General features: G+C 48.9%; 1 protein-coding gene across 2 annotated transcripts; it reads right to left on the bottom strand.

The window, feature by feature from the left end:
• Window positions 1-3,081: 3,081 nt before the first annotated feature.
• Window positions 3,082-8,847, bottom strand: Gjb2 (gap junction protein beta 2). 2 transcript variants are annotated; one of them, XM_057786090.1, is made up of 2 exons: window positions 8,585-8,847; window positions 3,082-5,238 (listed from the first exon to the last, which is right to left on the bottom strand). In XM_057786090.1, the coding sequence occupies exon 2, from the start codon at window positions 5,214-5,216 to the stop codon at window positions 4,536-4,538; it is 681 nt and encodes a 226-aa protein (XP_057642073.1). In that variant the 5' UTR covers window positions 5,217-5,238; window positions 8,585-8,847; the 3' UTR covers window positions 3,082-4,535. The 2 variants fall into 2 exon arrangements, with proteins under 2 accessions (XP_057642073.1, XP_057642074.1); XM_057786091.1 differs by lacking the exon at window positions 8,585-8,847 and adding an exon at window positions 8,478-8,496.
• Between the last annotated feature and the right edge of the window lie 1,897 nt (window positions 8,848-10,744).

Raw genomic sequence — 10,744 nt, 5'->3', positions numbered from 1 at the left:
CTGTTCTTTTGTGTCTAGAATTTCTTCCCAAGCTCTCTCAGGTTTTGTGTGGATGTAGTTGCCCCACATGGCACCACTTGTAAACAGAGACTGCTCATTCGTTTCCTGACTGCCCAGACCCGAATAATCACATAAAACTATATTAATTACAAATACTGTTTGGTCTACTAGCTCAGGCTTCTTATTAACTAACTCTTACATCTTAAATTAATGCATTTCTATTATTCTGTGTATGAAGTTGTAGCCTACTGGTGAGGTTCCCGTGTGTCCTTCTCCTTTGGCAGCTACTCTATATATCTCTTCCAGCCTGACTATGTTCTGCCCTACCATAGGCCAAAGCAGCTTTATTCAGTAACCAATAATGGTATCCCACATCAAGTGACCAATCCACACTAACAGGTATGGGTACCATTCCCTGATGCCTGACATTCCCTGCTCTCTCTTTTTGCTGTGGCGCTGGCCCACAGCAGAGAGAATCTTGGGATTTGTTGATATCCAGCCTCCTTCAGTATAAAGGCTCAACTTTTTTAAAAATCAGCTTCAGTCCCAGGGACTAATAGTGTCTGGTACTTAGTTGGTTGGTGCTCAGTAAATATCAGTTGATGAAAAAACACCATGAGGATGTGAGGAATGGACTTTGAAATCTTGTAAGGCCGTGGTTACACCATGGACTCCAGCAGGATTACAAAAGATGTGGGTGGGGGACTGTGGAGTTAGGGTTAGGTGTGGGAGGGAAGTAGCCTAGAGGAACTCCAGGCCAGTCCACATAACCTCCATGAGCTTGGACTACACTTACTAGCCTTTGATCTCGACAGTTTTCCGAGCTGCGCCTTCTTGACACCCCCCAGTGCCCCTCCACGGGAATAAAGGTGATGGCCTATGGCTTTTTATGTTGCCGTGGAGATGAAAGGGGGCAAGACTTGGCCTCTGTCTGTTAGGTAGTACAGAGACCCTGACTGGACAAACTTGTATCAGCCTTTGTTGCAGTCAGTACTGATTCTCCTTTCTAGTCACTTATTTGTATTTATTTAGCCATTTATTTATTTATTTATTTGCTGTTTTGAGTCAGAGTCTCATGAAATGCAGGCTGGCTTTGAACTAAGTACATCCCTGAGGATGACCTTGAACTTCAGATTCTCCCGGCTTCACCTCCTAGGTGTTGAGATTACAGGCCTGCATCTCCACCCACCATTCCGATTTACTTTATCCAAGACTGGAACTGGAACTACTGCTCATGCGTGGTAGGCCGTGTGAGGCATTTTGGCACTAAGCTGCTTACTCTCCAGCCATTGGTTTTCTTGAGTTACGGAACGACACAGCTGTCACTTGTCTTTGCTACAGTGTGTGCTCCCAGCCCGCCTTCCCCTCCTGGGGTGACTGGTCTCTGAGGCCACCATGCCATGCTTATTTCAGTGTCAACATGCACTTTCCCAAGCACCCAGTTAATTGAGCTTTGCTGGAGACATTCCTTTCTAAGACGTCATTCACCATCTCCCTCAGGGTCTATTGAGTGGGAGAGACTATGGTAGTATCACACTCCTGTCCTAGGGGGAGGACAGCGTCTATGTAAATCACCCCATTGATTTCCCCAGGCTTGGGAAGTATTTGAGAAGCCCACTATGAGTGAGGAAACCGAGGCCAGGGGAAGCAGGGAGCTCCCTTCTACGGGCTGTGATCTTCTCAGCATGGGCAAGCTGCTCTCTGCTGAGTCATCTTAGAAACCCTGCTACCTGAGGCAGCGTAGGCCCAGGAAACCAACAGAACCCCGCTGCCCCACTTACAGGGCCTAAGCTGTCCCTCAGCAGATGGCACCATGTTTCCTTTGTCAGTGAATACCACACAGGTTAGGGGCACCGCCTCTGACCTTCAGAGCTCACTCTCGTAGAGTGCTGCTCCCCACAGACGCATTGCCCACTGCTAGTTCAGGATAATCGTATTTCAAAAGTCGAGCTTTAATTTCCAAGCTTGTGGCCAGACCTCTGTCTGTCCTATGAAGTGGTTGCTGGTGGTTTGTAATTATTTAGGCCCCGTCTTTTAATACCTTAAGAGTGATAATCTTCATAATGTGTGGGAGTGGAACTAGCCATTTAAAAAGCTGTGGGCTCTTTTAACAGGGTATGGACAGGGCACGCTGGCATGTGGGAGACTCTTCACGTCTATTACTTGATTGGAAGTGGGGTGAGTTTTATGCTTTTCAAGCTATGTGAAGAGTGTATGGTCCCCCATAAAAAAATTATTGATGTTTAAAATGTCTTTGACAACCTCCGATAGGAAGCTTGTATCTTAAAGGACGGAAGTGTTGGTGCTGTCCAGGGAGAACTGTTTGTAGGCAGTCACTTAACTGGGACAGGCTTGCCTGACAAGGTATGTCCCATGGGAAGAGACACCGAGGAGACATAAAGCTGTCTCATGGGCCACCTTCTTTTAGACACAAAGGACATCTTGGGAAAGTTCCACAGAGGACGGTTCTCATGTTGAAGACTTCACCGTGGATGCTATTTTAATTTTTAAACATGAAGAGTGTTATTTGTTTATTTCTGCGGTGCTGGTACTCCAATCTGGGGACTCACACATGGGAGACAGGTGCTTTAGCGACAAGTACACACTGAGCCCAAGAACCTCTTAAACTGGATTCTTCTGGACTGATCCTGTTCCTGGGGCTTAGCATTTGCAGGCTCTGTTCTAACTCCCACCCCTCACAGTCCTTAGGATGGGGCTCACTGAGCCCCTTAGAGGTGCAAAGGATTTGAGCAGCAGTGCTCTGCCCCTCCACCTTTACCAATGTTTCAAGCCACAGGGAGTTTTCTGTAACTAGGCAGAAGGACCCCAGGACAGTGGGTAGGTAACTCAGGGGATACTGCAAAATATAAACTATGAAATGTATGTATACACAAATTACTATAGCTGGGCATGGAGGTGTGCACCTTTAATCTCAGCACTTGGGAGTCAGGGCAGGTGGATCTTTGTGTTCTAGGCCAGCCAGGGAGACACAGTGATAAAGATAAAACAAAGATAAAACACAGCAACTCCCCCCCCCAAAGAAAGACTTACTATTGATTAAGTTAAAATTTGGCATTCTGTTAAAAACCTTATTTAATTTTAACGTATACAAAATAATCATATTTTAATAAATGACATTTAAGAGTTTACAAAATTACTTTAGTGACAAGCATGAAACCACAACTCTTATTCATTGTTACAAAATGTCTTCCCAATGCCATTCTTGGCAGTAAGAATGCCCCCTGTTGGAGCTGTTGAGTGCCATCTTGTGGGAAACACATTAAGCATAATGGCAATGCTAAGGTTCAACTTGCCCTAGAAGAGTAACATAGTGACCTAAACTCTAGTTCCTAGTCTTTCCAGATAGCCATACTTCTGTTTCCAGTTAAGAAAGCCAATGACGAAGAGGGTAGCAAACAGACTTCCAAAGTAGAAAAATTCAGTTTCAATCAACAGAATTTAGAGTCTAGAAGTTCCATTGATTTTTTTGAAAAAAGTTATCTCCCTGCCTCCACCCCATTTTGTTTCTGCACCATTAAATTATACCATGGCAGTGAAATTCCCAAGCGAACTCATGAAGTCAATGTCTCCTGATGCTGGCGGCCACATCCCACAGCTAGAGCGGGCAAATGCCAGGAGGGAGGGAGGGGCTGGGTTAGGCTCAGAGCGGGTGGCAGTGGTTGGCATATCCTATCTGTCTCTTATGCAAAATGACACTTGGGCTTTTTAAGCGAGGCCTCTTCTGGTCAGTAGCCAGCAGGAAAGCTTTCAGTTTGTCTCATGGGAGAAGGTTGTGAGACTGCTGCCCTGTACTCAACACACCGAAGATGAAAAGATGAACACCATAGATGGCCTCTCAGCCACACCGCAGATTCCCCATAACCAAAAGACCAACGTTTTAAAGACCTTGTGAGATCTGGTTACACGCTCATATCACAAACTGAACCTTTGAAATAGGAGGAATGTATAATGGGTTCCAGATCACTTTGAGAACAAAAGAACCTATCTTATTTTAAGGTTTTTGTTTTAAAAAAAAGTACACAGTGCTTGAAGCATTAAATAACTTTGTCCACTATTGCAGACTTAAACTATCAAAGCAAATGACAGAGTGGAGATTCTTTACCATTAACTGGGGGCAACTTGGGGAAGGGAGCCTTAAGCGAGGCACAGTGAACTTTCTGGGCACCTTCCTTGGGACTGGGCTTGTCTCTCCTGTCCTCTGAGGAAGACAGACAGTGTGAGATCCTTTGTTTAAACTGTGAATGTGTCCTACCAGAATAGTCGCTACCAGCACGGGGTCTCAGCGGAACTAACTTTAGAACCGACTAATACAGGCGTAGAATTGGGCCTTTGTTTGGAGCTTTGGGGGAAGGGAGCCCCATGGAGGCCTCTGGAGTTTCATGTGAGGCCTATGGGGGACTTCAGATGGTGGCATTTAAGTTTGTCTTGGGAAATGCTGGTGGCTGAGCTCTGATAGCTAAGCACAGGTTGCCTCATCCTTTTGCTCAATCTTTGCTCTAGCAGCCAGGACTACTTTAAACTTGTCTTTTTGACTTTCCGGAACAATACCTAATGAACAAATAGCACAATTCTGTGATATTTAGCAGAATGCAAATCCCAGACACTGCGATCATGAAGACCGTGAAGACGGTCTTTTCCGTGGGCCTGGAAATGAAGCAGTCCACTGTGTTGGGACAAGGCCAGGCATTGCATTTCACCAGACGCTGCATGAAGAAGCCATTGTACATGATGTAAAACACATACATGAAGACAGCTTCGAAGATGACCCGGAAGAAGATGCTGGTGGTGTAGGTCCACCACAGGGACCCTTCGATACGGACCTTCTGGGTTTTGATCTCTTCGATGTCCTTAAACTCATTCTTTATCTCTCCCTTCATGAACTTGCGTTTCTTTTCGTGTCTCCTGTACGCCACATGCATGGCTACCAGGAGGGCTGGCGTGGACACGAAGATCAGCTGCAGGGCCCAGAGTCGGATGTGGGAGATGGGGAAGTAGTGGTCGTAGCACACGTTCTTGCAGCCAGGCTGGAGCGTGTTGCAGATAAAATCGGCTTGCTCATCCCCCCACACTTCTTTGGCAGCCACCACGAGGATCATGATGCGGAAAATGAACAGGACGGTCAGCCAGATTTTCCCGATGCTGGTGGAGTGTTTGTTGACACCCCCGAGGATACTCTGTAGCGTGCCCCAATCCATCTTGTCCTCTGGGTAGGTAGCACTACAAACGACAAATGAACACAAGACAGGAATCACTCACTGGTCTGGCCAGGTCCTAGCTCTGTTCTGGGTACAGTCTCCTCTAGGGTGGTGACAATACAACTTACTTTGCCATAGGGTTAAGGGTGTGGTTCCCAAACCATCTCCCACATGTTTCTGTGTGCTCTCTAGTACAGTTCTCTAAAATACACTTGTTCAGCCGAGGGATTCATCCAGTCTTTAGCACGTAACCACGATGTGGGTACAGGGGTACACCAAAGCTAAGTACTTGTTAGTCTAAAGGCAAAACTGTGTTCTGGCTAAGTTCACCTCACATGTTCCCATCTCCGTACAGGTCACTCAGCGGGCTGTGTTGGCAGCCCCGAGCTTTGCAGTGATAGATAAGAGGTTGGACCAACTTCACCTCAAGGAGCACAGCTGCCCAGTTCAGATGACAGGATTTGTGAAATTCCACATGACCCAGTGCTGAAACCAGTTCTTTAAAATATTTGAATATGCACGGGTTTGGGAGGCAAGGTGATATGTCATTCCTAATGGTTACACTTACAGTTGAGATTCTTCAACTTAACCTCTCACTACAAACCTTGCTCTCCTCTTCTGTGTAAGAGGATTAGGGAAAAAAAAAAAAAAAACTCTTTGCGCTTAGGTTTTTACAAGCAGGTTGATGACTCCGCTGTCAGGTCGGAACTGTTTGACTAATGTTCTGTATCTGTTTTGATACATGTGGCAAGCGAGCTTCGCTACTATGAACTCTGGTTTTAACTTAGACATGATTCTAAAATAAATAATTATGAAAAATGGCAGGGAATTTAGTTCAGTGGCTCCCCAGCTACTGGTCCAAAGATCTCACCATCAGCTCAGAAGCAAAGCTGCCGTGGGTGACACGGGGTGTATTAACTATGTCCTGGATGAAGGAATGATCTTCTGTTTCATCCCAGGGAAGGAGCTGTCCTCACTGATTCATGGCTCCACCCTGCCTGTCACAATCAACCCCTCTTCGGACAAGATCCCACCCTCCTACTGTCCTGATGAGTCACTTGCTTTCCACCCCTTCCAAACTGTAATGAACCCTCTTGCTCTTACTTAAAAGCTTCCCTGCCCTCCTGCTGTAGGCAGGTTGCATCCTGTCTCCCCTAAGTCGGCTCAGGGTGAAAGTCCCACTTGCTGCTGCAGAACACCAAGGTCTTCATGGGACCCACTCAACTGTGCATTGGTCAGAGGAGCTGACACACACTGGTGAGACATTGAGTCCTAGGCAGCTTGGAAAGTGCAAACACCACAGGAAGAAACAGTGGCTGAGCAGGTTGAGCCCTGACCCATTTATACCCAGACTGTTCCGAGTCCCTCAGGGAAGCTGGTCGCTCTTTGAACGGTCTCACAGCTCCATGTAGTCTGTCCCCAACAAGCAAAAGTATTAAAAACAACAGTGTTCTAAGTTTAACAAAACAATCAGATTGGAATTAGACCTTCTATTCTTCATGTCTACTCGCTGAGTCGAGATCAGGACACTGACTGAAATAAACATCCACACACCTGACCCAAAATACAGAACTCAAGGGTGAGTGGGACAAGGACCTTTGCCTGCGTATAGCATCCATAGACTAACCCAGTTATTATCAGTGGAGAAAAATGAACTTCAGAATAAAATCCTCACTTGTTTATAAAAATTACTTTAAAGTATTTGCTAAGTTTGAGTTTGCTATGGTACTCAGGTTGGCTTCTAACTCCACGAAACCGAGGTTAGTACTACTCATCTATAATCCCAGAACTCTGGAGGCTGAGGCAGGAGGATTGTGCTAACTTACGGAAAACTTGGGTTGCAGAGGAAGATCCTGCCTCAAAAAACAAACAAACAAAAACAAAAACAAAGCACCAAAAGAGAGAAAAACAAAGCAAACCCAAATAAAAAACAAAACAAAACAAAGTAAAATCAGGGAAAAAGGTTGGCAGGACTGAACAAACAAGACCAGGAGAAAACACCATGAGAAAAACAAGTTGCTGGGTCATAGGTGTGGACCCTGGCACATCTGGCTGAAGCTGCTTGTTTTAATGGCCCTTTCAAGACAAGGGAGAGGTTAAAATTTGATCTCACAAGGGGCTTGCAGTACTAGACAGCAGGCTGAAATTGTCAATATTTAACTGTGGTGTAGGAGGTGATCTCCTGGCCTCTGACTAGAGAGGTCACAGGCAGGTCCCCACTTGGCCTGGGTCACCTGCAGATTTCCTGGAGCACTGTCAGAGTGTGGGGGATCGTCAATCCTTAACTAACTCCTGAAAAGGAGAAGCTAAGCTTCTCCTTATTTATAATCTGTATTATGTTTATATGAGAGACCCTTATTTGCTTTGAAGGGTACTTTGGGGAGCTGGCGGAACACCTCCATATGCTGTCCCCATCTCAGCCTCCAACTTTCTCACAATCTAACTAACTTTGCCCATAGTTCCCAAAGGACTCCGGGGTAAATGAAGTCAGGACTGTGCCAGGCTTCTCAGGACAGTCCCAGAGTCCGGGGCAACTCGCCCCATTTAGGCTTATGCTCCCTTCCAGTGAGGCAGCACCATGGGGCTGATGCAAGAGTCCCAATGGACACGTTTCTCAGCAGCACACATCTGCGAGTCTGTGTCGGAACGCTTCCCTTCAGCTGCAGAGCCCCACCTGAACGCAAGCCCTTCAAAAGCTTTTAAGAAAAATGAGAAGCAATCAAAGTCACCCGTCAAGTGCAGGCTGGGGTCCCCTAGCCCACGGGAGCGGCTACAGGACGCTCGTTTTGGGCGGTCGCCCGCGTCACCCCAGTGATTTAGGTGGTAAAGGTCAGTGTCTTCCCACGGAGGCCTCCAGCTTAAACAAATGAAATCGAGTTTTCCTGCTAAGCTTTCGGTTAGTTAAAAACTTTCAATGGCGGCAGACAACGCGGCCAGGAGGCCTCGTGGGAAATTCTAGCAAAGGACCACAGGCAACACGTCGCAGTCGCGCTTGGAACGGCCTGGCCCCCGCGTCCCTCCCCGCCCCGCGTGGTGCGGGACCTCCCGGCTCAGGCAGTGCTGACGCTTCCTGCCCTGTGCGCTGCAGCGAGCGCGGCGGGAGCAGCCGGGTTCAATCCCCAGCCCGGCCAGCCGCTCCAGCCACAGAAACGCGATCGCGACTCGGGTCCCTATCCGCCGGTGGTGATTACCCGTGGGGACGGCGTAGGGCGTTCGGGCCTCGGTTTCCCAGGACCCGGCGACCCGCACCCGGCCTCACACCTCACGCGTCCCTACTGGCCGAGACTCGCGCTCCAGACTCGGCGGGGCGTCGCGATCAAGCGCGGGCCACACCGCTGGGACTCCGGGGCGCGGATAAGCTGTCGCACCTGTGTCCCGAGGAGCGCGCGGCGCTGGGTGGCGAGAGGAGGCGAGGCGCTGTTGCCTGGGAGGAGCAGGTCCTGCGTGGGTCTCGGGCCGGTCCTGGGTTGGTCCGGAGTGGGTCGCGGGCTGAACTGGAGCTGGTCGCCGCTGGTCCCGGCGGAGGCTGCGCTCTGTAGGCGGGAGCGCCGCCGGCTGGCTGCGAGTTGGGAGAGCTGAGCGCGCAGAGCGCCGCGATCCTGGACACCTGTCGGCCGCCGCTCCTTTTAACCGCACCCCTCACCCCGCCTCTCTCACCCCGGAGCGATTGAGAAAGTTGCGGAGGAGGCGGCACCGAGCAGCCCACCGCCCCCAGCTCCGCGGGCGGGGCTCTCCGGGCACCCAGAGCGGTCCGGGCCCGGGAGCCGCAGGTTCTCCTCGAGCCTCAGCCCCAGCACCCCTCCCCCGATCCCAGCGTTCCAGACTTTCTTAGTGCCACGTCCTGAACGGAGCCTGCAGACCCCGCGTCGCCACCCAGGACCTAGGTCGCAAAGCTGCAAGCCCCGGCTACTGGTTTTTGGGGGACTGGGTGGTGTTGAAAGAGAGTTGATTACTACTCTCATAGTGGGAGCATGCTATTGTGTTCGACACTTCACTGTACTATAAATATATGTTATATTTATTTATATTAAATATGAATCTATTATCTATGTTAAATATAATTTTATTAAATATATTAAATATAAATATATATTAGAAAAAAGGGGCACTCCGAGGACGTGAAACTCTGTAGGCCCGCAGCTTCCAGCGGCACATGAGGCTCCTCTCCCATAGGGGACCCGCAGCACAACCAGCATCTGGAATTTGTGTTTAAGGCAGACTGACAGGGGGCGCCAATAGGGCTGGCCAAATTCTGGCTTCTGTTTCCCTGAATTTCCGATATAATTTGATCGCTTTGTACAGTGTGCCAGCGGCTAGGCCAGGTGGGTGTAGAGGTGAGTCTCCAAGACTGGCCTAGAAGTCTCAGCCTGGCCTGGAAGTGGACGTGTCCCAGCCTCTGGAGGGTGCTGTGTTTTCTTTTCCACACCTGAGATCATTGCAAGGAAGGGTCGTCCAGAATCTGCAGGAAGGAAAGAGAGGCAGGCAAGCCCGTCCCTCTAGGAGCCCAGGCTGCTGGGAAGACTCTGAGCAGCCTGGGTCTACACCTCAGTTCTCTCCCCGCCAAACTGGATGCCGATTGTGAGGTCCGTGTTCACGTTGCTTGACTCTCTGGATAGTTCTGAGAGGCAAAGGAAACAAAGTGGGCATTCACAAAGCTTCAGATAAGGGCAGGCTGTGCTGGGGACACCTAGGCCAACTTCACCCTGCTCAGTTACCAGCGACCTGAGTGCTAGAGCAGCCAGGTTTGGGGTGCGAACCTCACGTCCTCACAGAGTTTCCTCAGATCAGTTGTACATGGGAAGTGGTAGTGATTCATTCTGACGAGGCTCATGTGCTCTAAGGAATAGCAACCTTAGCTGAAGGTGCATGCTTTTGTTTGCAAAGCTGGCTCAATGCTGTGGGCCTTTGGGGGCAGATGAGGGGTTTACCTGAGGCTCCTACTCCTACCCCAATTATAAGTCTTAACCTAACAGGGAGTGTGTACTGAAGAGACAAAACCCCATCCTCAGACTGCTCTTCTGAGAGAGGTGCTGAATTGGCTTCTGAAGATGACTGGCCAAGCCAGCTGGGGTGGGACAACTCCCTTGGCCTGAGCACATCTAGACAGAAGCCAAGAGGTGATGAGGTGGTGGCAGTTGGCAGGTGGAAGGGTGTCTGTACCTTCACATGGGTAGCAGTTTTCAGTCCAGAGGAACTCTTGGTCAGTGAGAATGAGAGGCGAGTCTAGCATCACTGTATGAAGCTGGTAAAAAAGATAAGCTGGAGATGAGAATTGACTCACGTTCCCCATTGAGCAGTTTCTCCTGCGGGTTTGGTGTCTACATTATGATTACAGGGTCAACTTCTAGTTCCTTAGCTTGCTTCTGCAGATTTGCACAATGGCTCTGTTTTGGCTGATTGTCACAGTCGCTGGGACTATTAGGATTTATAGTTCATCTCTAAAGTCCCCACGGAGAACTCAGCTCTTGATTTTATTTTGTTTCATCCAGTTTCTCTTGTTTCTTTGTGTTATGTTTTCTTCCCAACTG

Source organism: Chionomys nivalis, chromosome 12 (genome assembly GCF_950005125.1).
Source record: "Chionomys nivalis chromosome 12, mChiNiv1.1, whole genome shotgun sequence".
Taxonomy (NCBI): domain Eukaryota; kingdom Metazoa; phylum Chordata; class Mammalia; order Rodentia; family Cricetidae; genus Chionomys; species Chionomys nivalis.
This window is presented reverse-complemented; position numbering and strand designations above follow the sequence as displayed.